The 26282-nt window shown below is 36.7% G+C and overlaps 1 protein-coding gene across 6 annotated transcripts in view; it reads left to right on the top strand.

Moving 5' to 3' along the window:
- Positions 1-26282, top strand: part of FN1 (fibronectin 1) — a 66349-nt gene that overhangs the window by 4891 nt on the left and 35176 nt on the right. For all 6 annotated transcript variants that reach the window (XM_063112646.1, XM_063112626.1, XM_063112619.1 and 3 more), the window contains exons 6-21: positions 2386-2544; positions 3812-4003; positions 4773-4952; positions 5564-5740; positions 6859-7011; positions 8507-8635; positions 9846-9989; positions 14415-14536; positions 16825-17005; positions 17196-17372; positions 18187-18315; positions 18421-18510; positions 19304-19498; positions 20301-20573; positions 21894-22160; positions 26041-26135. In XM_063112646.1, coding sequence (XP_062968716.1) covers positions 2386-2544; positions 3812-4003; positions 4773-4952; positions 5564-5740; positions 6859-7011; positions 8507-8635; positions 9846-9989; positions 14415-14536; positions 16825-17005; positions 17196-17372; positions 18187-18315; positions 18421-18510; positions 19304-19498; positions 20301-20573; positions 21894-22160; positions 26041-26135 — 2663 coding nt within the window. The remainder of the gene's footprint in view (positions 1-2385; positions 2545-3811; positions 4004-4772; positions 4953-5563; positions 5741-6858; positions 7012-8506; positions 8636-9845; positions 9990-14414; positions 14537-16824; positions 17006-17195; positions 17373-18186; positions 18316-18420; positions 18511-19303; positions 19499-20300; positions 20574-21893; positions 22161-26040; positions 26136-26282) is intronic.

The following is a 26282-nucleotide window of genomic DNA, read 5'->3' as shown; positions in this document are numbered from 1 at the left end:
TGTTTTAGATCTTTATGTTAAAGATTACGCCAGGCATAGTTTTCTGGATTTCTAGAGAGAATTGCAATACTATGTCACTTAGAACACACCCGATATACCTACGTGCTTTGGTAAGTTTCGGATGTCAAGAAAAATTCCATAACCAACTTATTCTGCTTCTTCAGAAAAAACTAAATAAATAGAAAAAAATCTTAGTTCAATAAGGTCTGAGGCTATCAGCTACTAAAAAAGAAACTTAATATTTATTCAAATGGCAAATGTGTCAGGGACGTAAAGAGTTGTTGCCAATGTTTAATCTAAATTATCACTGAGATATTTTTCAAGTATTTAGAGCAAAGAAATTATTAAAATAACGTGTAAATGCATCTTCTGGCATGTGATGCTAAGGCATGGAATTGAACAAAACTCTAATGGCTTAGGTTTCCTTCTATGTTTGAAATTTAAATAATACATATTCATAAGAAGAAGTAAGGAAAATAAAAACTATCCTATAGTTAAAAATATTTGGCTACTCTGGAGTTAAGGATAGTGTCTCTTACCTAAAGCTTCTTATTAGTGCTACAGAGAAGCTGGCCCTGGGCATCTTTACTGTTCCTTCTACGACTGCTTTGAGGTCTTAATTGTTGCCTTCAAGTTTCAAGGCACCTTTTCCGGAATTTCAAACGAGAGCAACTATGGAGTTTGCTGAAGCAAAAACAGCCATTAACTATTGGTGTTACAAATACATTTAAAATTAAATCTAAATATTTTGAACCTCCTTTATTTATCTAGCTTAATACATTGAACTATCTTAAAATATTCATCATCCAAATTCGAATTCCTTGCTAACAAAATATAAGTCTATCATGGAAAATGATAACAATTCTGATCAAATCTTTCCCAGAAACTTGCTGGTTCATTAGTTCTTTTGAATTTAAAATGTTATTGTGATTGTTAGACTTCTGAGACCTTAAGACAATTAGGTAACTGATTCAGACTCTTACCTATTATTTGAAACTACCCTATTAGCAAGTTGGGAAAAGTTTTTCAAAGAAAAATAACTTATTCCATAAAATTTTATAAGCACTTGTTTTGTAGGAGGTGGTATAGGGATGTGAATATAAATTGGACATTAGCCCAGCCTTCAAAGATCACTTAGTAGGTCAGGGAGATAAAAAAGTCTTATACATATTTATCATCTACAATATTAAGGATTTCACGAGCAATATTGAAAATAGTGCTGTGGAGGTTGGGCAAGGGGGTGGGGCAGGGCGGGATAGATAGTACTTTTAGCTGGGGGATTTGAGGAAAAGCTCTAACCAGCAATGATACCTTCATTTAAACCTCCTTTCTTGTGGCAGATTGATGTGGGTGTGTATTTGTGTGAACCTACATCAACTGTCTAATTATTTTTTCTCTAACCCAGTAGTTGCAGTGATATGTGATTCACAAACAAATCAGATCCTCTGTACTCACATTGTAACATATAGGCAAAGCTGGATTATAATTTAAACAATCTGTTTGCCAGTTAAGAGAACACATAGACTAATGGTAATTTACATTTTACATTAACAATCCCACTTTTCCATTGGAGGGCTAACACTGAACAATTCAAAAGAAGCCATTTGGTTAGTGATTTTAAATAGGTGTTTTGAAGCAAGGGAGAGAAGAGAACATTTTAATCAAAAGTTCATTAATCGGTCCGGCCCCGTGGCTCACTCGGGAGAGTGCGGAGCTAGTAGGACCAAGGCCGCGGGTTCAGATCCTATATGGGGATGGCTGGTACGCTCACTGGCTGAGCATGGTGCAGACAACACTGTGCCGAGGGTTGCGATCCCCTTACCGGTCCAAAAAAAAAAAAAAAATGTTCATTAGTCCCCTAAATTTTTTTACATAACAAGTGAAAAAAGAGATACTCCTATATTTTTATAGTTTCTCTGGAGCAGTTGGTAGGGACTCTGAGACCTGCTTGCCTCCCTATTGTTTCCAGTTTTCTAAAGTTCCCTATGGAAAGGCAGGCCGTATACAGTAGTTACTAGGAAAAGACCTGGGAGAGCGGGGAAGAAAAAAAAAGCAAAATAGTAGAATGCCAGAGAATGAATTTGGTGAAAGGAACATTGTGAAAACTATAAGAAAAAAAATTAATTAATTAACGAACGATGATAAAAAAGTTTTTTTGTCAAACAGAGAGGTAGAATAGACCAAACCATGAAGCCCCCTTTCCACTGTAGCAAATGTAATCCCATCTTTCAGAAGTTTACTACATGTAGCACCAGAGCTGAATACGAATGATAGCAAAAATTATCTTACCAAGCACTTAACTACTATATTCCTTTTTCAGGTTTGAATTGACCACTTGCCAATGGTGACCTCATTTACATATTAAATGCCTTCTTTCTGACACAGACAGATGCAATGATCAGGACACCAGGACATCCTATAGAATTGGAGATACGTGGAGCAAGAAGGATAACCGAGGAAACCTGCTGCAGTGCATCTGCACGGGCAATGGCAGAGGGGAGTGGAAGTGTGAAAGGCACTCGTCTCTGCAGACCACGTCGACTGGTGAGGCGCAGGACTAGCTGGAAATGGGCAGGTGGCTCAAGAAATATTTCTGCAAATCCGTCTTTCCCTTGACATGCCACCTAGGGATGATTTGCAGTGTTTCAGCTAATAAGCTGAGATCATTTACAGATTGTTAGTTGTTTAAACTTTTTTAATGTCAAGTTTTAAATTTTGGAGAAAAATTAACAATGAAGTGAAAATGGATCTTAGTGGGAAAAAACAGGTTGAGCCTCAAGAGAGAAAACTGAGGTTTAAAAGAACACTAATATCATAAAATCGACCATAGATTGATACACATATACGTACATATATGGATGTATATGTATTTTGAATATCCAAAGTTCATTTTAAAGGAAATGAGAGAGTTATGACTAATTAAATGACTACTTGGCTTTTCTGCTAGGAAAAGGGGAAAAAGCACATTTGTTCTTTTTCAAAATGGAATATACTTCCTTGTCCTGATATGCAGCTCTTTTTGTTGCAGAAACAATCCTTTATGTGTGGTTTTCATTCTCCAGCAAACTCTGTTGCGTTACATAAAATAATGCACAATCATCTTCCTCATGTATTGGCATTCAAAACTTGAGAAATTCAGGGGGTACCTAGAGACAGAAATATAAATGACACAATGTCTAAATATTCTTTTAAAAAAGTTCTAATCATTTCTGGTATGAGAATAAGATTCTTGCATCATAGATGTTTTGAAAGAATCTGAAGAAAGAAATGTGGCAATCAAAGCTGTACACTTCCTCTGTTAGTATTCTTAATGTTTTGATCAATTTTTCACTACGTGATGTGCTGGCATCATTGCTTAGCCTCTCAGCAAACAGCCATTTAGCTAAAAATGCTAATTGTTCACATTTTTCTTCTCTTGATAAGTTTTTATCTTGCTCTGAGTACTTACGAAAGTGAATAAAATTAAATAGTTTCTTTGTATTATTTGATTATTATCAATAAAATTGCTGCTGATATATAGAAAGAAAGAAAGAAGTAACGATTACAAATATCAACCTGCTGAAACAGATTAAAAGGTAGTTGGGAATTAAATGGAGGTAAACATTCAATAAATGTTAGCTATTTTTATTAATACTACTAATATTATACTAAAAATGTTCCATTGTTCAAAAAAGTTTAGAAAACAGTTCCATGTCAATAATAACATGGATTTCAGAGTGACCTCTGTGAGACCCTGATGGTCCTGGCTCCAGAATGTAGTGAGTTGTCTTCTCTTGTCCAATTTGGTAACTTTCTTTTCTCATGCCCTTAGGATCTGGCTCCTTCACAGATGTCCGAACAGCCATTTACCAGCCACAGCCTCACCCCCAGCCCTCTCCGTATGGCCACTGTGTCACAGACAGTGGTGTGATCTACTCTGTGGGGATGCAGTGGCTGAAGACACAGGGAAATAAGCAAATGCTTTGCACTTGCCTGGGCAATGGAGTCAGCTGCCAAGAGACAGGTATGCATTATTTTTTCCAAAAACAGTGCTGATGACTTTATTATTTAGTTTTTGAAAAAAATGTGAAACAATAAAACAAATAAGAACAGCTTATAATCTTACCACCTTGTGGAAACAATTAGGGTTGGCATTTGATGTATTTTCTTCCAATCTTTTTAACCCGTGTGTGTACTTTTTTCCTGCCATGGGAATCATACTGCTATGTATTATCTTTATTGGTCTAAAATGTTGTTACAAGAGGGTTGCTTTCTGACTAGCAAATCATCTAATTTTTAGACTCTAAATCTCAAACTTCAGCAGTTTGTGATATAAACTTTCAGTAACCTAACGCATCTCTTCTGGGCTACAAACGTGGTAGTAACTATGACATTAATAATTGACACAATTTACTTTTTTCTAGAATAGCCTCATATATTAATTCTTATGATGCAAATATGCAGATATAGTCATAGATGTCCCCTCAGCATCTTTGAACAGCATCCTTCATTCATCTGTATCAATATAGCTTTACAAATAGAGAAACTGAGGCATAGTAGCAGAAGTGGTAACAAAGGACATCGGCAGAAGAACTCAGGTGTTGTTCTATTCACAGTAGACATGGCTTCCTGAGTAACACATTTTGACTGAAATTAACCAAATCATCATTTATGCACACAGCTTTTTCCTTTGAGGGCACATGCTCAGTCTCCCATTTAAGCTGTAAATGAGCAGCCACTGGTGAGAGATAAAGCAGCTGTATTTACTGAGACTCTTTTGGTTATGCTTGTAGCTATAACACAAACTTATGGTGGCAATTCAAACGGAGAGCCATGTGTCTTACCGTTCATCTACAATGGCAGGACTTTCTACTCCTGCACCACAGAAGGGCGACAGGATGGTCATCTTTGGTGCAGCACAACTTCAAATTATGAGCAAGACCAGAAATACTCTTTCTGTACAGACCATACGGGTGAGTATCCCAAGGGGAAACCGCGCCATGAGAATAACCCATTTCGTGTGCCCTATTTTTACTTACCAGCGGTCTAGCCATTAATTTTATGGTTGCACAAGAGTCATCTGGATCCAAGAGACATGGAGACTAACTTAGCAGCTGAGGGTCCTTCCATGTTCCCCCATTGCACTGGGAAATGACAGCAAGGGAAAAGCCCTCCAGTTCATTTATTCTGACACATCGGGATTGTGATGTGATTAAAGATACTTGTGTATTGAAATTGGCCCATGATCCCATGGGGCTGAAGAACACACAAGATTGATGTCTGAAGGCCTTTGCTTATCTTCTGGTTAAAACTATGTTTTATTCAAAGCTATCATTTTATTTATTTTTGGCTGGGAAAGTAAGAGTGAAAATGGAATTTAAATGTATTTATAAGATGAAGGGGAATCACTAAGAAGCTGAGAACTGTATTATGAGACATATTTTATTCTGAGATAGACTCTGTGAATTAGCTGCAGACACCCAGCTCTCTCAGAACTTTTCTGTAGTGATTCCCCTCCGTGCACCGTGCATTGAAAAGCTCAGTTGTGATCTGTTTCTTCTTGTCTGTGTATTTTTCTGGGCAGTTTTGGTTCAAACTCGAGGTGGAAATTCCAATGGTGCCTTGTGTCATTTCCCCTTCCTATACAACAACCACAATTACACCGATTGCACTTCTGAGGGCAGGAGAGACAACATGAAATGGTGTGGAACCACACAGAACTATGATGCTGACCAGAAGTTTGGATTCTGCCCCATGGCTGGTAAGACGAAGCCCTTGTTGATGGCCATTCAGGGAGCAGAGACGAAGGCTAGTGTCCAGTTTACTCCTATTTCACCCATTCAGACAATTTTGAGACAACTGAAGATATGATTTTATATATATACATATATATTTGTTATGTCATATACATAAAGGTTGAGAAGAATATACAATTATATAATTATTTATATAATTTAAAAATCCGATTGGCATAATTTAATGTCCAAAATATATAAATACAATAAAAATTTTAAAAGTCTGGAAATAGAAATTTGCACAGGTTTGTCTTTTGTAAAGAGCACACAACTGAGTAGCTTAAAACATTTAATATATACGTAACTGACTGCGGTAGTCAGAGACCTACAACATTGACATAAGATTTTGGTTTGACTGGTGTAGGCTCTATCACTTACTAAGTACCAAAGTGACCAAAACTAAATGTTTTCTGACAAGTAGGGAATCGCTTAAAAATAAAAGTTTCCAGTTTGTATGAGTGGAGAAAGGAGAACCAATACCTTTTATTTATTTTCAAATTTCAAGAACCTCACAGATGACATTTGATGTTCCAGATGTAGACCCAAGAGCCTGTGCACTGTGCATTGTCAAATGTGAACATGAGGCACAGAAACTGCTTACACTTACTTTTATTTCTCTTATTTCAACAAAGGAAAATGTTGAGTTTAGAAGGAAAACCCACTTTTGCTTGTAAAGTCTATACCCAAAGATAGTTTTCCTTTGAACAAGAGTAAACTAGAACTAGGAAAGGTTATGGAGCAGTAGTCAAATCCAGCCTTCTAGAACAATGCAAACCCTTTGAGTGATTGTATATGTGTTATCTTAGTTTAACACCCCCTAATCCTTCCTGTAATTATTTCCTACCACATACCTCACCTTTGGCCAGGGCTCATAACTCTATACCTCCCGGCCAGCCATCAAAACTAACAAACAAAAAAACTCCATACCTCCACCTAGCAGCACTTAAATTTCTTTGAGGTGCACAAAGCTTCTTCCCAAGTGAGAGTTCTCAGAATGACCAAACTGGACTGATAATACTGTGTGTACACCTGTTTAGACCTGCTGATCATTTATCAAGTATATTTCTCGTCCATTTCCAAACAGCCCATGAGGAAATCTGTACAACCAATGAAGGGGTGATGTATCGCATTGGAGACCAGTGGGATAAACAGCATGACATGGGCCACATGATGAGGTGCACATGTGTTGGGAATGGTCGTGGGGAATGGACATGTGTCGCCTACTCCCAGCTCCGAGGTATGTTGGCTTATTAAGGAAAATCTTCGGGAGGGCAAAGGGTACAGAGGCAGACTTCTATGTGAAAATTTGTACTTTGTCAAAAGTAAGGGAAGGAATATCTAATGCCACTGCATTAGTCTACTGTTCTGGATAAGTTTAGTATTTCAGGCTACCAGTTAAGAAAAGCTGGCACAGCAATTCCAAGGTTCTGAAACATTCCCAGGATCTAAGTACTTATACTTAGGCTGAGCCAAAAAGATGACTTCAAAGGCAATCACAAACATCTGATCCTTTAACTTAAGGTTATGCCACTGGATTCATGTCTAGAAAAGATGAGATAACTTCTATAAAAAAAATCCTTTGCTATTCTAAAAGCAAATCCTCACAGATCCAAATTTAAGGAGACAAATACATAGAGACTAATTTCCTTTATCCAGATCAGTTTTACCTCTTTGGATCCAGATATGGAATATGGGAGGTATTGATTTAGATAGAATAAGTTCTAGTGTTCTAGGGTGACAGTAGCTAATAATATTATATTGTCTATTTCTAAATAGCTAGAAAAGAGGATGTTGACTATAATTGCCACAAAGAAAAGATAAATGTTTGGGTGATGGGTACACTATGTACTCTAAGTGAATCATTGCATAAAGTAGACCTGTACTGGAGCAACACACTGTACTCCACAAATACGTGCAATTAAGAATAAATTTAAAACCTTTTTTTTATTTTAGCTGTTGTTTCTTTGATTTGAAAAGTAATATTTAGGTAGAATTCTGAGCTAATAAATAGTCCATGTATCTTGTGTGTAGATATAGGCTCCTTTTGTGGTGTCCAATGCGAAACACAATCAAGGAGGAATAATAATTACATATGATGTCTCAGAGCTGAAAGGGACCTTAATGAAGGTGTGCAGACCAACTTCTTATTTTATGTATGAAGAATCTGAGACCCAAAGAAGGAAAGTAATTTTCTTGGGATCTCTCAGAGAGCGAGAAACAGAATTGGCCTATTTTTTTTTTAACTTTATGAACTTCATAGATGTCATTTTATTTCCCGAATCCAAATAGCTACTCTCCACCTCCCCCAATTCCAGAGGCCAGACCACCACACCATGCTTGATGCTAAATAAATATGTTAAATCTTCTTATTTATTATAACTAGAGAGATTTAAATAATCAGCGAAGCAAGAACCTTACAGAAAGTAAGACATGTATTTCTTCAGAACTGGCTTTTCACAGGAAGATGTCTTTTACCACATTCTTTAGTCATATATACTTCAACCTCTGCAACATTTACAAGTTTATAAGAGAGATTTTTTTTTTTTTTTTGGCAAAAATAGTATTACTAAGCTTTGAAAAAAAGTTTATTCCATGCCCGTGGAAAAGTTATTTTAGTGGAAGGTGTTTATAACTAAGCAGAAGGAACTGTATGCTTTGAAAAGAATAATTTCCTTTATTTTGTCAGTGAAACTTCAAAAAGCTCCTCACCCATCCAACTCTTTCTTAAACAGATCAGTGCATTGTGGATGACATCACTTATAACGTGAATGACACATTCCACAAACGCCATGAAGAGGGACACATGCTGAACTGTACCTGCTTTGGTCAGGGTCGGGGCAGATGGAAGTGTGATCCGATTGGTAAGTAGCCCCATCTCCCTAGATGATTTTGGACACAGGAAATGGTTAGCAAGCTTCAGATAAGGAAGCTATTTAACAGAACATGACTCAAGTTGGCTCCAGACTTTGATCAGTCGCTTTGCAGGGAGCTTTGCCTGCTCGTCTCTGTAATCACAGACCAATATGTAATCTTGATATTGGTAGTCATCTTATTTTTTCCTGAGTTTGCTGACAAAGGCAGGTTTATTAGAATCGAATGAAATTAGTTCTTTGGTTCTGAATCATAAAGATAGCCTGTGTTATGAAAAAAAATTTCCTTTGCTAACTGCAGTAACATGGGCAAAGGATTGTGCCAGCAAATACTTTCTCTAAAATACTCTATTTTTTTTTTTTTTCTGGCTGCCCTTTATAATAGAACTGAGCAAATAGTGAAGCTTGAGCCTTAAAAGGGCTGTTGTTACCAACATTCCAAAGTTTATGGTAATCCACTGATAGTCCTTTACTGAGAAAGACAGGTCACTCACTAAGAAAACAAATTGATGGGCCGAGCCCGTGGCGCACTTGGTAGAGTGCTGCGCTGGCAGTGCGGCGACGCTCCCGCCGCGGGTTCGGATCCTATATAGGACTGACCGGTGTACTCACTGGCTGAGTGCCGGTCACGAAAAAAAAAAAAAAAACGAAAACAAATTGATAACCTCAGTTTGCTTGACATGAGATTTCCAAAGCTGAGCGAGAAGCCAGAGAGGTTTTCTTAGTAGCTGCTCTGCAAGTACTAATAGTTTAATCTAGTTCATTCATTTCCATGTAAAATGATTTTCTCCAAATTTTGAAGTATATGAAACAAACTATTGCAAATGTTTTCCTTGCTATTCAAATAGTAAGCCAGTGCATTAATATGGGTAAAATAAAATATTTTTTCTTAATACTCAGATTATTAATATATACTGAAATTAAAATCTTTACATTTTTATTTAGAAATATCATTTTTTTAGAAAACTAAATAATGAAATAAGTACTAAATAAGTACTCCCAATGGGTACTTTGTAATGTTTTACTACTAATTGCCCTGTAAGGTAAAGGATAGGAACAAAATATTTTTTTAACTGCATATATTTGTAAGAACAGTTGTAAATTTCTATTCAAACTAAGAATGTATGCTCTAGCATGCTGAAATTAAATTTGTAACTTTAAGTTTTCAAGGCTATTTATCTTTTCTTTGCATGTATTTTAGACCAATGCCAGGATTCAGAAACACGGACATTTTATCAAATAGGAGATTCATGGGAAAAATATGTGCATGGTGTCAGATACCAGTGCTACTGCTATGGCCGTGGCATTGGGGAGTGGCATTGCCAACCTTTGCAGACCTATCCAGGTAAGTAGCTCTATTACTGCAGGTTGAGAACTGTCAATGGTCATGATAGGGCAGCATCAGTGTTTATTAATGCTTTGATGACTAAGTTGGGTTCTCCTCTCTTTTCCGTGCTTTGTTCATATCACTGCCTAATAACCTGACAGTTTTTTTTCTTTTTTGGTGACTGGTCAGCACAAGGATCGAACCCTGGACCTTGGTGCTATGAGCACCACGCTATAACCGACTGAGCTAACCAGCCAGCTCTTATATCACCTTATAATAAGCAATCAGATTTTTAATGAAAATGATTCTCTCTTCTCTCCGCATCATGTAAAAGGTCTGGAAGGCTCTAAAAATGTACCTGTATATAATCTTGTTTCTTAACACTGTAGAACATTCTATTAGGTTAAAACACCAGCTAATTTGACGTCACACGCAGACATGGAAATAGGAACCACGAAGTGAGTTATGCTGGGAGTAAAACATTGGGGTTCTATCTTAATGGCTCTCAACGGAGAAGTTGCATAGAAAGATGACATGAAAAACAACGTAGGATATGTGTTCATTCAACATGTCTTCTAAGCCCTCTTTGTGTCAAACTTTTCATTTATTTGATCAACTGGAGCCTGGGACAAAGTATCCTGGACCAAAGGTTGAGTAACTTGGTCAACTCTCTGCTCATGTAGTTCAAACATTCTCAAATATTTATTGCTGGGTTTTTTCAGGTCACAAGGACATAATGCCTAGCTATCGGTGTTATTAATCCATTTTTAGAAAAAAATTTGAATTTAATATTCACTGAGTGATTATAATCAAACATGTTGAATTATAAAAGCCTAATTATTAGGCCTCAGTTATTTGAGCAACTACTGAGGTGAGAAGTCTCCTAAATCTCCATTAAGTTTAGACTTAAAAAGTGGCCTACATTCAGAAACAAAAAGGGAGTTTTTCAGGACATCAGAATCTGCACGTGACCAAAATTAAGATTAAATTAATTCAGTCTCTCTGTGATGTATAAGAGATTCTCTGTGGTACAGAACCAGCTATGGAACCAAGATTCGCTCCTCCATTTTCTCACCTGTGAAATGGGGAGAATGTAGCTGGTTACCTCAAAGATTCTTCCAGCACTAACAACCTATAATCCTAAACACCAACCACCAGATACACCCTTCCTAGGAACTTTGAAGATTTTTGCTCTTCCCAACACTCAGACACGGTCAGGGATGACGATAGTGACTTTACTTTCGAAGGCTCATAGCACCGATTGAACAGCCTCTTAAACTTGTATTTTTTGGTGGGTTTGGGTGTAGGAAACACTTAAGTTTTTTAAAAATTTAATATATATTTAAATCTGGTTGCAGAAGTACTGGAAGTTCAGAAAGTATATATTGGGTTTGTTTGTTTTTTTAAATGACACAGTCAGAGGGTAGAAACTTCTAAAGAAATGCTCTTTACTCTATGTTTCTAATGGTTGTTGGTATAGCAATTTGTTGAAAATGACTTCATCCTAAGTGATGTAGAGAGACCTTTTTTTCTTTCTCTCTTTTAACATAAGGCCGTCCACATAGCTGCTTGCTGGAAGCTTTTCGGTGGATATTTAGAGATAACATCTGGATGGGAAAGAGGCCATATGTGTTGGAGTTTTATGTGTTGACCTTTGTTCCTACTCTTTATAAAGGGTAACAGCAAGAACTAATTGAGCATGGAGGAGATTTAAGGAGTAGAGGTTTAGCAGTGGACCTCAGAGGCACTGTTTGGTGCTTATCTGTGTCGGGTTTGCTGTATGGTTTGTGCTTAGTATGTTGGGTTTTAAGAGTGTGGGAAGAATTAAAGAACCACAGATTACCAGTAGGCTGTCTCTGAGCCTTGCCCTGTTTGCTCCTCCCATGAAGGACTTGGTAGATTTGTTTAAACAAAGAGAAGATAAGAGGCATTTGGTTTGTCAATAAGCAACTAGGAAAGCACAGATCTCATCAAATAGAGAAAAAGGGGTCTAAGTCAAAAAAAATCATGAATATTTAACTTCTTCAAGGTCACTGTTATTGGAAATTATCCATTTTGACCTTAAACTAATTTTTAAAGTGTAGACATTGTATCATATCTTCACCTAATTATTTTATTGTTAGTTTGATCATAATGTAAGACAGGAGGAAAGACTTTGCAGTGGTGAGTAATTGCTAGTATATGCTAGTTAAGTTAATTTAAGAAGTTATGCCACCTAACCAATATCGAAAGGATTATCAAAATTTAAATCTAAACAGTGCCAATAATATCATGATTTTCAACTTCTCTTCCAATTATATGTGCTATAGGGTAGAGTGCAGTGACTAATAGGAATTTAATTCACCTAACAAATAACTGTCACAGTCTCTTTACTTCCTGGATAAAAATGTGCTAAATCTCCATTGCTGTTAAATGCAGTTCCCTTAAAGGTGGCCTGTGGCATAAGCCTAAATTTTATAACCTGTGCTAAATTTTGGACCAGTGCTTGAAATCTTATAAAGAAAAAGAAAATTCTGTAGTTTTGCTCTACTCTGGCTAGGGTAAAAATCATTGCAGTGGCCTTTTTCTTTTTCCCTTCCCTTCCCTTCGGTCTCTTCCTTGTGCCCCTGTGGATTTAGGAGTATGATTAAGCTTAAAGATGGACAATAAAGGTCTTTCGTGTTGTCTCTTTAAAACTTAACAAACATTTAACCATCATAAACTTTTCCTCCTCAAAATCGTGATTGACAAAGTAAATAAAATACCTATCAAGGGTCTCTTTACCTGAGGAAATTATAGTAGGACTTCATTTAAGGATCAGTATTTAAACAACTTTATGCCAATTATTGTAAATAACTTAAAGATATGATATTCCTGTATTTACTGACTTACATGGAAGTATATAAATAGTGACATCTCTGAGACTTTGCTTAAATATTTATCTTTAAAAATTTATTTATATTTGTGAGGATCTTCATGAATAGAAGGAGTGATTCAAAGAGAGATGTGAATTGACTTCTGCCAATGATTAAAACAAACACCCTGCATGTTCTATAAAATGTATATATACCACTTTAGAATGAAAAACTGAGAATTTTATAAATGAATCTTGGTATTCATGTGGCTTAGAAATATGTACATTAAATGCAATTATGATTCAAAGAATATGTTAGTCTTCAACCAGCTTTGAATTATTCCTGGTGCAGAAGTGAGTATATTATTCCAGAATTTTTGAGTTCACACAGATACCCAAGGTGTATATTTGTTTTGCTAGAGAAAACTGTTTTCAAGGAGAATTTAAAAGCTAAGATAATGATTAAATTTGAAAATCCGATTTTTTCTTAGGAGCTTTTAGAAAATTTAAATCTCTAAATAATCTGGTGCAGTGCAATATTGAACATGCAAAATTTTGTTCTGTTTGACAGAGTATCAGTTAGAAATTCTTGGAAAGGTCATTACAAAGAACTATTATTTTTATTTCTAGTAAGTTGAATGTTGATTGACATCTTAAAGAACAGTGTTTAGGAAAAAGACACTTTTGCATTCTTAGCATAAATTTTCCAGTTATTTCATTGTTATCCTAAGTGGAGTCCACACTATTAAGTAATTGATTCTACTTCCCTTATTTTGCTTTGAATCAAAAAAAAAAAAAATAATAAAGAATCAAAACCACTGCTTTAAATCTTTTTGGTAATAATCATACACATCAATATGTGGAAATATTGAATTTAGTATATACTTCATAATGTCATTTTAGTTGATAGCTGTTTTTGAAAAAATTTAATTTACTCTCTTAAGAATTTGACCAATTAGTGGTGCAACTTAAAAGTATACTTCTTAAATAAAAATAAATCTAGAATTTTTTTCAAGCTGATACGTTGCTTAGACTGATTAGAAATAAACCTAGGTCTTTAATTATTACCTTTGCCTATTTGTCTAAGATTCTACCGCATTTAGATTTAGAAATGTGTTTGTTTTACATCATGTGTTATGGCCTTTGGAATGTTGTTTCCTTCTTAGATAGTAGATTTATTCTTGATGCAAACCTCCAAAAATTGGAATGTGTTTTAAAAGAGGCTTAATAAAGTAAGTAAATTAAATTTGTATTTTGTATTACATTATTTGTGTTAGGGTAGTTTCACAATTTTCTCACTATTCCTTCTTTGAAAATACAGAAGTTGAAACCAAGCTAAGAGGAATTTCTTTAAAAATTTATTTGCTATAAACATTCTATTTGCATTTCTCATGTGAAGGACAATAATTATCAGCTTTTTAAAAAAAGGATTTGTTGCATTGATTTCTAATGCCAACATGTAAAAAGATGAACTCATCCCAGATTTTTGTATTATACTCACATTTATTGATAAGCAAAAGTGTCTTCAATGATGGCCATCCATGGACACTAAATTTTAAGCTGAAATGAGTGAAGACCACGGTAACCAAATCCCACATTTTCATTTTCAGGCACATCTGGTCCTGTCCAAGTAATTATCACTGAGACCCCAAGTCAGCCCAACTCCCACCCCATCCAGTGGAATGCACCAGAACCATCGCACATCACCAAGTACATTCTCAGGTGGAAACCGGTGAGTGCCCCACCCCCCCAAAAAAATTTAGACAATGAACCTCCTGACCTTATTAAGTTCTGTTATATATTTTTTCCAGCTTTTTAGCCAACAGATCTGATTAATTATTCATAGAGCATTTATATTTGTTTAGTGAACAAAACTATGGTCAATCAAATTGACATGTAGATTGAGGTTTTTTGTTTTTGTTTTTGGTATTTGGAAGAATTTAGACTCTTTATGTAAGAAAAATCTTCTTTGCAAGGACATAGAAATGATAATGCTAAAATAATTCTTGTCCAGTGTGGGAAGGGAATCTGAAGGTTTTTATGTCTTGCAGCCCCATCAAAGGAAAAAATTACTGCCATCATGTTCATGATTTTAAAAAAACTCAATTGATATTTCTTTTTTGATTTGCTTTTTTAAATGATAATTTTTTAAAACTTTATTTTTGATCCTCTGAATTTATTTAGATAGAAGAGGAAGAGATGATGAGAGGGAAGAGATGATCGGGGATGACAGTTAGTTTACGTAAAGAAGAGCCCTGTGATTTTTAAGCAATGTCTAGAGATTGAAGAAACCATATTAAGGAGAACACTGGTTTATTAAGCTTCAGTTTCTCTTACCCTCTCAAAATCTTCCCTTATTATAACTCCAAACAAAGTTTATGACTAATAATCTGGAAAAACACTGTTGGGAACACAGGAGAAAAATGTCCATTTTTAATCACAGCTATTAAATTCTAGCAATTAAAAACAAACAGAAAAAAAAAAAAAAAAACCCTTTTTGACCAGCTCATGCAGTTTAATATAAGCTCTTGAGGAAAAAATCATCCTGTTAAAAATCATTCTTTTTTGTCTCTCATCCTCTTTTGTAATGTCCGTAGTACATGGAGTGGCCACTTGCAGAACTTAGTATTTGGCAATGTTTGTCAATGACTTCGGTGTATTTTTTCCCTTTATCACCTTCCTGTCTCTGATCTTTTTATCTCATCACTGGTTTTATTTACTTTAAACTTAACTCTGAAGTATTATGTGAGACCAGTAACAGGGACATTTACAAGGAGGGATAAAATATACATTGACTTGGAAAGTCTTCAAAGAGCGGCAGTGATGAATTTCTTTGAGATTTTTAACAATTAGAAGAGTTGACTTTTTTTTCTTAATGTAAGCCACCTGAGATTATTATTTTCTGTTATTTTCTTCTGATACCTAACCAAAAAAGCTCACATTGAATGAAAAGTTATCACTAAATTTAAGCTAATTGTAATGACTGATATCAAAATTTTCTCAGTGTATTTGAGTTAAAATTTAAATAAGAGTACTTCGATCACATTCATTTATTCATATATAAGAATATAAACGAACACTTGAGTACTTGAATTATTGAGGATCTGGTTGACTGGGTAACTTTAAAAAATTATTGGGCACAAAAAAATGTATTTTGACTTATATTAGTTTAGAATATTTATACTTAAAAGGGTCTCATCTCATTGGAAGTCAGGGTATTTCTTTCCCACACATTTTATTGCAATGAGTTTTGTGGTCCATGACATATTAATGAGGTTGGAAAGGACATGAAAATGTAAACTGGAAGCAAAAGATTAAATAAACTGAAATCTCATTCTTCTGCAGTCTTGCCCAAAGTTGGCTAAACACTTTTGATGGGATAGTTCATATCCAGGAATGAGTCATAAAACCAGACCAGTTGAACCTTGTTCATTATGGCCCAGGAACTGAGTCACACAGCAATACAATGCCTTTGAATTTTTCTGCAAGGCAAGAAATTTGTATCCCACCAAGTTAGGAGATAGAATATATGGCCTTTTCCCAATTCAGAAAGGAATATATCTCTGTTCATTGCAGAAATGAAAAAAATTAGGAGAGGCAAAACTTAGGTTTATTATGTTTTTAGTGAATATAAAATAATTTGGCAAAATGGAAGGTGCCCAGCACCTACAACTAGATAACCTCAGGCATGTCCCTTAACTCTCTGTTTCTCCATCTGTAAAATGGGAGCAATAATAGCATTACCTCAGGGATGGAGGGGAAGTAAAGATTAAATGGGAGAATGCAAGCAAAATAGCACAGAGTGTGGCTATCAATACATATTAGCTCTAATGATAATTATTATTAATTTCTACGAACTCTGCGACAGGTCCCTGTTCTCATTCCGGTTTTCTATGATTGTCCTCTGGAATGGTGCTGCATAAGTCCTTCATTCTTCTTGGAAGATTCTTGAGTATCATCTCTGAAAGTTCATTCTTGTAAATACTTGTGTGATTTTTGAAATTTAATTTAAATTTTTAGAAAAGTTCTGTAGGTGGTTGGAAGGAAGCTACCATTCCTGGCCACTTGAACTCGTACACCATCAAGGGCCTGACACCCGGTGTGGTCTATGAGGGGCAGCTCATCAGCATCCAGCAGTATGGCCACAGAGAGGTGACACGCTTTGACTTCACCACCACCAGCACCAGCCCACCTATGACCAGTACGTACCCCAGCCACGCTCCTGTCCACGCCTGAGATTCTCAGAGTTGGGCTCTCCTAACAGCATACTTTCCTTCTCATTGTCTCTGATGAATGTCACCTACATTTTTAAAAAATGACATTTGGCAGAGAGGGATGGTAAATTTTCTAGTTAGCCGAAGGCTCACTTTCCCCTTTCTGCTACTCTCTAGGCAATACTGTGACAGGAGAGACAACGCCCTTTTCTCCCGTCGTGACCACTTCTGAATCTGTGACTGAGATCACAGCCAGCAGCTTTGTGGTGTCGTGGGTCTCAGCTTCTGACACCGTGTCGGGATTCCGGGTGGAGTATGAGCTCAGTGAGGAAGGAGACGAACCGCAGTACCTGGGTGAGCTAAATGTGTCGCTCATGACAGGTTCGGAGTGGCTGCCAGTAAACCCTCCTTGGAACGGGGTATCCGGGCAGGTGGTCTCTGTCGTTTGGAATTAGTCCGACAGCTCAGGTTGAACAAACTACCCTCTGTTATGAGAGGAACTGACCCTTTCTAGAACTCAACTGGGTTTTTCCTGAGCCACCCTCTAATCCTCTTGGGCCCTGAATAGGGAGCTGCAGTATGCACTTGCCTGGGCACAGTCAATACAACAGAACTATGTTCTTCATGGAAGTCACTGTCAGTATGAGCACCACAGCTGACAGGTAGCTTTTGTGGGTGCCCAGGACCCTCTGTCATGCTTTTCAAATTCTCATGGTTAGAGGCCTTTTAAAAACTATATTGTAATATAACATATATACTGAAATGTGCAGAAATCCTGAGTAGAGCTTGATGAATTTTTATAAAGTGAATACACCTATGTGACCAGCACCCAGATCTAGAAAAAGAACATCACTCCTACCCCCACCCCGTCATCTGTCTGCCCATCACCACCACCCTGACTTCTAACTGCAGAGATCTACTTTTAAAAATTTGGTGGTGGATTATAAAAATTATACATTTGTAGAAAAAAATTGAAAAATGCAAAAAAGAAGAGAAAGAAGAAGAATCAGAATCCTGTCGTGCATTGATAATTACCGATAATCCATTTCCTTCTGGTCTTTTTTTCTCCTGTGAATATATAGTTCTTAAAATGCCTTTTTTATAAGCTGTGAGGTCATTTGAGGGATTGGTTCACTCTGGCTAGTAACCTTTTCTTTTTATTTCAAAGATCTTCCAAGCACAGCCACATCTGTGAATATCCCTGACTTGCTTCCTGGCCGAAAATACATTGTAAATGTCTATCAGATATCTGAAGAAGGAAAGCAGAGTTTGATCCTGTCTACTTCACAGACAACAGGTACATGTGTAATACATGCTGTTAGAAGAGTCTGTTTCTGTGACACAGACCTGTGGCAACATCTCCTGACCATTTGCTTCCCTTCTTCTTTTTTCTCTTTGGTAGCACCCGATGCCCCTCCGGACCCCACCGTGGACCAAGTTGATGACACCTCAATTGTCGTTCGCTGGAGCAGACCCCAGGCACCCATCACAGGTCAGCTTAGCTTTCTTCTTCGTTGGCTGCTATGTTAATCTTGATGGCATAGTTGGTGAGGGATAGATTCTGATCTGTGGACCTGCATGTCACATATCTCATATAATTACCAGAGAATTGCGTGTGTGTGTGTGTGTGTGTGTGTGTGTGTGTGATTATTTTCAAGTCTTCCTTCCCTACTCTCTTATGGATCAGTTTCCCTCTTAATCCATTTGACCTACTCTCTCCCATACACATGCCCCAACACACACACACCCTGTAGATTCATCTCATTGTCTTATTAAAGCAAGCATTCTCAGGGTTGAAGAAGTATACTTTTCCTGAAACCCTTACTCTTAGGACTTATTTGAAAAGGTAGCTGAGTTGCCTCCTTAGCTCTTGAAGGCTCAGTTACCTCATCAGGGAAGTTCCTGAAAGACATAGACAGTGCTAGACAACTCTGTGCTCAGGCTGGTTTATTAATTGTTTCCATCATCCACAGCTCAAAGAGGCAAAATCAGTTTAACATGAAAATTTTCAACTAATGGCTTCTCTAATTGACATTTATTAAGGATCTTGGGTCTTCAAGGATATTTATTATTAAAAATGTTTGCATGGCTGTTCTTATTTTATCTTTGTGCTGAATAGTCACTATTATAAGAAGTGGCAACATTGAAAGAGTCAGAAAGAATCTCTACTTCTTAACTAACCAAGCAAGATGCTAAAGGCTATTAGAAAAGGGGGTGGGGGTTAGTATTTTTAAAGCCTCTGTTTTATAAAACAATATACCTTACTTGTTCTTACAAATCCACAGGGTACAGAATAGTCTACGCACCTTCAGTGGAAGGTGGGAGCACAGAACTCAACCTTCCTGAAACTGCCAGCTCGGTCACCCTCAGTGATTTGCAGCCTGGTGTTCAGTATAACATCACCATCTATGCTGTGGAAGAAAATCTAGAAAGCACTCCTGTTTTCATCCAGCAGGAAACCACTGGTGTCCCACGTTCAGGTAACTTAAAAAAGACGTTTCCTGTGGTATCTGTCTTATCTCTTAGGGGCTTGGCCAGATAACACGTTTAACTTCCCTTCTGTTGGAGAATAAACCCTCCTTGGGTTTTGTGCATTCCATTAGCCTCCTGGGGAGGACTGGGTGTGTAAGGCAAAGAAATGATTGTCCCTGAGGGTGGGTTGTTTTGTCTCTGTCAACAGTTTCTACATTCGAGTAAGCTTATAGATTAATTTTTCCCTAAACTTAAGAAATTCAGCTGAAATGTTCACACTATAAAGTAACTAATCAAAGCCAGCCATTGGCCTTTCTGATTAAGCAATGACCCCATAAAGCCTTTATATTTTCCCCCAGAAGCTTAAGGGTCATTTCATCTGTTGCTCTTAAATATTATAAAATGATTCAGTAAAACAGCAACAGCAACAAACGAAACCCCAAAACCAAAAAAGAAAAAAAAAGAAAAAAAACCACCTTTTTTTCCCCTGCAGTTATGTTAAAAGTTTTGTGGTTTTTTTGGTATGTTTATTTTAACCAACCCCACTTACCCCATATGACGCTTCATTTGCTTCAGACTCATATGCTTACCTACATATTTTAGATAAAAACTTTAAATGTTATAAACTAAGCAGTACGACCAAACCATGAAAGCATATGCAAAAAAGCCTATTATCTGGCTAACAGACAAAATTTGACATTGCTTCAAAATGAGAGGCTCTATGGACTGCCTACTGCATCCAGGAAACTGACTTTTTAAAAATAATCTTCAGCAGGAATTGCGAATAACCAGTTGATTCTTGTCTCTTAGATAAAGTTTCCCCTCCCAGGGACCTGCAGTTTGTGGAAGTGACAGATGTGAAGATCACCATCATGTGGACACCCCCTGACAGTGCAGTGACCGGCTACCGTGTGGATGTCATTCCTGTCAACCTGCCTGGGGAGCATGGGCAGAGGCTGCCCATCAGCAGGAACACCTTTGCAGAAGTCACGGGGCTGTCCCCTGGGGTCACCTATTACTTCAAAGTCTTTGCCGTGCACCATGGGAGGGAGAGCAAGCCTCTGACTGCAGAACAGACAACTAGTACGTCCCATTCCTGACCTGATTTCCCCCCGCATTCTCCACCCTCACTTCTAACCTGTGATCAAGTGCAGCCTAAGTTTACAGCCTGGAAATAGGAATACACAGCTGATAAAGGAGTGTATGGTGGACATAAGGCATATTAAACTTGAGAACAGATCCGACAGGCTCCGTGGATGCTAAGTGGTAACCCATTCCTGAAACTCACGTCCCCGAGGATTGGCACTAAGAGGGGAGAACTTAAGATAACCTAATTTCCTTTGCTACTGGAGACATGGATTAATAATTTGAGTGTGTTTCTTGTGTAACTAACCATAGATCAAGGTTAAAATGTAGGCCCTTTACACTTTTACAGTAGAATTTATTTAAGAATAGTAACTGCCAAGCATCTAGTATCATTGGACTCCAGGTCATCTGCTCAGTTTTTTGCAAGCATTATCCTGATATTTAATCTTTCTTTGATCTAATGAAGGAGGTCTTATTATTATCCCTGTTGGATACATGAAGAAACCGAGGCTTTTAAAAAGTTCTGTAACTTGTAAGCTCATGGAGTTAGGAAGTGATAGAGCTGGCTCTAAAATCTATGTCTTTTTGACTCCAAAGCTTATGCTCTTTATTTTTATACCTGACTACCTCTTAAAGATTTCTTCTACCTGAAACATGTTTTAAATTTCTGTGGGGAAACTGCTAGTTATCACACTCAAGGAGAAAAGCCGCAATTTATGTGATTCTTTCTGATGGTGCAAATTCACCAGTATACTGCCATAAATCTGATGTTCTGAGCATGTGTTATAATTATTGTAGTTACTGTCTAGTCTGAACCACATGAAAATAACTTTTATTTCTTCAGCAAAGGACTATTTATTCAATAAAAGCATAGAATATTGTTTTTGGTCCATATGGAGCTTTCTTCTTGCCCTCATTTTATTGGGCTTATCCCTCTTCCCTTAACCTCTTTGGTTCAGAGCAAATTGTAAGGTTCATAGGTATTTATTTTGCCAGTTTTTAAAAATACCATCACTATAATGTAATTATGATTTCTGAGAGTGATGGGAAAGACTTGCTGGAAAATTCGACTTTCCGAAGGATCATAGTCAAGGGAAAAGGGTCAGCAGTATCTCATGACTCACACAGAGTTCTGGACACGTTCTCCATAGCACTCAATCTCATAATGGCTCAATTTTTCCATGGTTTTGACTTTTACTTAGTATCCACCTTGAGGAGAGAAAACTTACAATAATAAGTTAAGTCAAACTTTGGGATTTTAGTATGATAATTACTGGTCTAAATATGGTCTTGACATGTTTTACCCTTTTTTTCTAGAACTGGATGCTCCCACTAACCTCCAGTTTATGAATGAAACTGACTCTACTGTCGTAGTGACTTGGACTCCACCTCGGGCCCGGATAGCAGGGTACCGACTCACTGTGGCCTTGACTCGAGGAGGCCAGCCCAAGCAGTACAATGTGGGACCCTCTGCCTCGAGGTACCCACTGAGGAATCTACAGCCTGCCTCTGAGTACACTGTAACCCTCGTGGCTGTAAAAGGCAACCAACAGAGCCCCAAAGCCACTGGAGTCTTCAATACTCGTAAGTCGAAATTTAAATGTATTTTCTTAGTGATGTCATCGGTTCCTAACTGTATTTACAGTCTCTGTTCTTCATTCATTTTTTTATAAATTTGATTTTAAAAACTTAGCACATAATTTAAAGCAGTGCTACTAAAAGTGTGCTCCATGAACTGGCTGCTTGCTGGTCCGTGAATTGTTTGTTATGGGTCTGCAACAAGACAAGGGGCTTATGCCAGAATGTGAATCACAAAGCACGCTTTTTAGTTCAGCTGATAATTTTTTTGAAGCAAGATTGTGTCGATGAATGAAGCAGTGTGTTAATTTGCATGCATTGCCCACCCCCTTATTTCCTCCAAAGGCCAGCACTTTCAGTGATAGGAGTTCAAAGCACTCTGTTATTAGAAAAATCAAATTCTATTTTATTAAATGAATATACCAAATACTAGTTAAAGCAAGAAAAAATTCAGCACCTTTGTCTACATCCTGTCACATTGGGCATCAAGTGAGAGAGATACCTGCTGAATTAAAAAACCATCTATGCACTGAATGGAAACCAACCCGTAGAACAAGAAGCCAAGGAAATGATGTCTTTACGAGTGTTGGCTGCGGAAGATTAAAGTACTTCTGCAGAACAGAATAGATTTTTTTTTTTTTTGCTTAAATTGCTCTTGAAATTCCACAGAGGGGAAAAATACTAACAATAATTTTTGGTCATGTCTGTCCTTTTGCTCAGCATTTTAAAGGAAGTGGTCTTAAATCTCCTTTAACCTCCGACATATCTACCTCACAATAAAGGCCTCTGTTCACAAACTGATTTCTATTAAGTACATTTCCATTTCTATTACAAAGAATTATGAGACTCTGTTTCTATCTGAACATTATTTGTTATTTTCACCTCGACATTGTGAATTATGGAAGCTCCTAACGTAAGCACGTTTTTCAGCATATGTTGCTACCATGTACTCGTTTGCAACTTTCCAAGAGCTTTCAAGAAATCTTACTTTTTGAATAAATTGGAAAATATGAATATTAAAAAATTTTTAAAAACAGAAACAAAAGCAAAAAACCTAAATACAAGCTTAGTTTGTAAAGAACTATGGAATTTATTTCTCGAAGAAAATTCATTATAAATTTTACCTATAAGAATTCATAATTTACCAAAAATTTACTTTCATTTAAATTTGGTCATGAAGTTTGGCCAGTGAAGCCTTTTTCCGATGCAATTGTTAATCATAAGCAAGTAAAACCTGATTTCAATTTGCCAGTAAGTTCACCTTAAAATTTTGCTATTTCATGTTTCATGGTTCTAAAATAGTTTAAATACACTCTTGTGAAATTAAAGTCTTTGTAGTTTTTGTAACTATCTATTTCTTGTCGATAACTTTCACTGAATTAGAATGGAGATTTCAGTTGCCTTTCAGTACATGCCATCTTTTACTAAAATGTAGAATTATATAGTTGTTTTTTTTCATTCCTTAAAATAAGACATATTTTAAGCAGTGTCTTTTGTTGGATAAAGTTTCTATAAAAGAAAAAGCATTTTAAATAATGCTAACAAGAATTAAATGGAGGAGGTAGATTGGTATAGGATATTTTAAGTACTTTTGTAGACTTTTGATTTATTGGATAGGTTATTTTATGCTCTGCACAATACATTTACATAAAGTATAATTACATTTGAATTAAAGTACTGATAGTCTAAACTAATTTTAGTAGATGAAGATTAACATATTGCCTTGCACATAGTATACTTTCAAAAAATATTTGTTGAATAGGTGATTGATTGAGGAACAAATGATAGCAAAAACAGCTCAACCAAGCTTAGATTTAAATAAATCAAAGTAGGGAGAGAGTTCTACAACTTCATGTGCACGTCACGTACTCCCTAAGGCTGTAAACATTGGCCAGGCTGCATGGTTTTGAAATTACCTTAAGTTTTTGAAGGTTTTTACTGTCTTATTAAGCTGAATTCTGGGAATAACTTATCTGAGTTTTATAACTTGTGCTAAATTCTTAAGAGCAAATGTGAAAAAAGTGGAGGGAAAGGCAATTTCAGGGGAAAATTGACCTTACTCCTTTATTGATAGAAAAAATTTGATTTTTTTAGCAGCCAGGCTGTTCTTCACCTAACCAGACCTGCCAGAACCCATGGCTCACATTTAGAGTCACATCCTTTGTTTGACATCACTGTGTGGGTTTGTGGTTTGAGGATTTTCCTGTAAACGTCTTCCCAGGCCTGGCGTGTCATCTTAAACTTGGGAAGATTCTAGCTGGCTGGCTCAAGCAATAGAAAACACCCAGTCTTAATAATTTGTGGAAAAGTTATGGCTTTCACAGATGTTCAGTGAAAGAAACTGACTGTTCTCTGAATTGTTTCTTGTGGGCCATCAAAATGGGCACATAGGGCTAGCCATTTTGGCAGTCAGCAGCAGCCAGGTGGTGTACGATTTCAGAAGCACTGGAGGGCATCATGGGTCACCCATCCTAGTTCCCCTCCAAATGCCATCAAAATAATAACACATTTGTGTAATAACACACTTATACACACTTAATAATAACTCACTAAACCAGTAGTACTCCAGTTTAACCATTAGAGCAATCTTTACAAAGTAACCTAGGTACATATTTGATTTTTTTGCACACAGTATTCTAAAAATAAAAATTAAAAATTATGCACTAAAATCCAGACCAAAAAGAAAAAAAAAGAAAAAAGGAAGAATTGCAGTGTTGGGCCTAAATTCCCAGATGGAAAAGAAAAGAAAAACGGACTTGGAGCTGAGTAGAGACTGGAGTCTGAAGACATTTTAATCCCTTTCTGTATAACTCTGGAGGATAACTCTTTGTCTCATCAGCAGTTTGTAATTTCATATAATGAATTCAGTAGGCTTTTCCAGTGGGAACAGAATTTGGTTGGATGTAAAGAGGAAAGAATTGTGAAGGTATCAAACATGTGACCAGGGCTGTTAACACACTTAGAATTTAACTCACTCAACTCAATATCTTGGCTTTGAGACTTCAGTTTTCCAAATTTATAACAAAATTTGCAAGGTTGTTGGGAATTTCTATCTTAACTTTTGTACACCTGCTCTTTTTCTTCCTTTCTTTTCTTTTTTTTTTTTAGTAATATTTTCACTAAGAGATATAAAAGTTGTGTCAGGATGCTAGGAAATGCAAAACAAAACAAAATAAATTTAGTGGTAGAGTACTAAATTTCTGCAGTGTTATTCTGAACAAATAATTACATGTTTAGAAAAGGAATCTTTAGAATTTAAAATGCATCCGTGGTGGCAGATTTTGTTTAATTTTCATATGGCATCTCTTATTGCAACCAAAAATAATTGGCCATTATTAAGAAATAATTCAGCATAAAGCTATTTTTAGATCACCATCTATAATTTAAACATTGTTCTTAGTTTAATATCTAAGAAACAAACTGAATATCAGTTTGTGGTGATTACCTTTACATTTATACCGATGGTATAGGGAAATTTATTCTCACCAAACTCAAATCCCAACAATGATGAAAAGACACAAATCATAGATTCCAAGGAGTTGAAGGGGACCTCATTTGAGGTCATTTAGCCCCTGTTACTCAAGTATGGCTCACAGATCAGCAGAATTGGCAATATCTCAAGTTTGTCAGAAATGCAAACTACCTGGTCTCATGTTGGACCTACAGAATCAGAGCCCGCATTTTAGCCAGGTGATCTGTGCATCACACTGAAGATTGAGAAGCTCTGATCGTCCCCAGATTCTCACTCAGTGAAGGAATACGTGTTACATTCTCCATCCACTGGTTGGTTAAACTGGAAATCTCCATAAAAATACTTGTTGTCTACACTCTGTGCAATTATCTGTGATTCCAAGATTTGAATACATGCATTGATTCCACTTCACAGTGCAGCCCCTGGGCTCCATTCCACCTTTCAACACAGAGGTGACCGAGACGACCATTGTCATCACTTGGACACCTGCTCCCAGGATTGGTTTTAAGGTAAACTGCAGATGTTCTAATCTCTTGTGATATAGCCCTGAGGTGCCCTCTTGTTTCCAGATGTGGTAGAAATAGGATTTTGTTACCTGCTTCTGTTCATACCTCTCTGACCATAGCAATACTTCTGTCCTGCCTCCCCTCTGAACT

The sequence above is a fragment of the Cynocephalus volans genome, chromosome 1, assembly GCF_027409185.1.
Source record: "Cynocephalus volans isolate mCynVol1 chromosome 1, mCynVol1.pri, whole genome shotgun sequence".
In the NCBI taxonomy this organism is placed as follows: Eukaryota; Metazoa; Chordata; class Mammalia; order Dermoptera; family Cynocephalidae; genus Cynocephalus; species Cynocephalus volans.
This window is presented reverse-complemented; position numbering and strand designations above follow the sequence as displayed.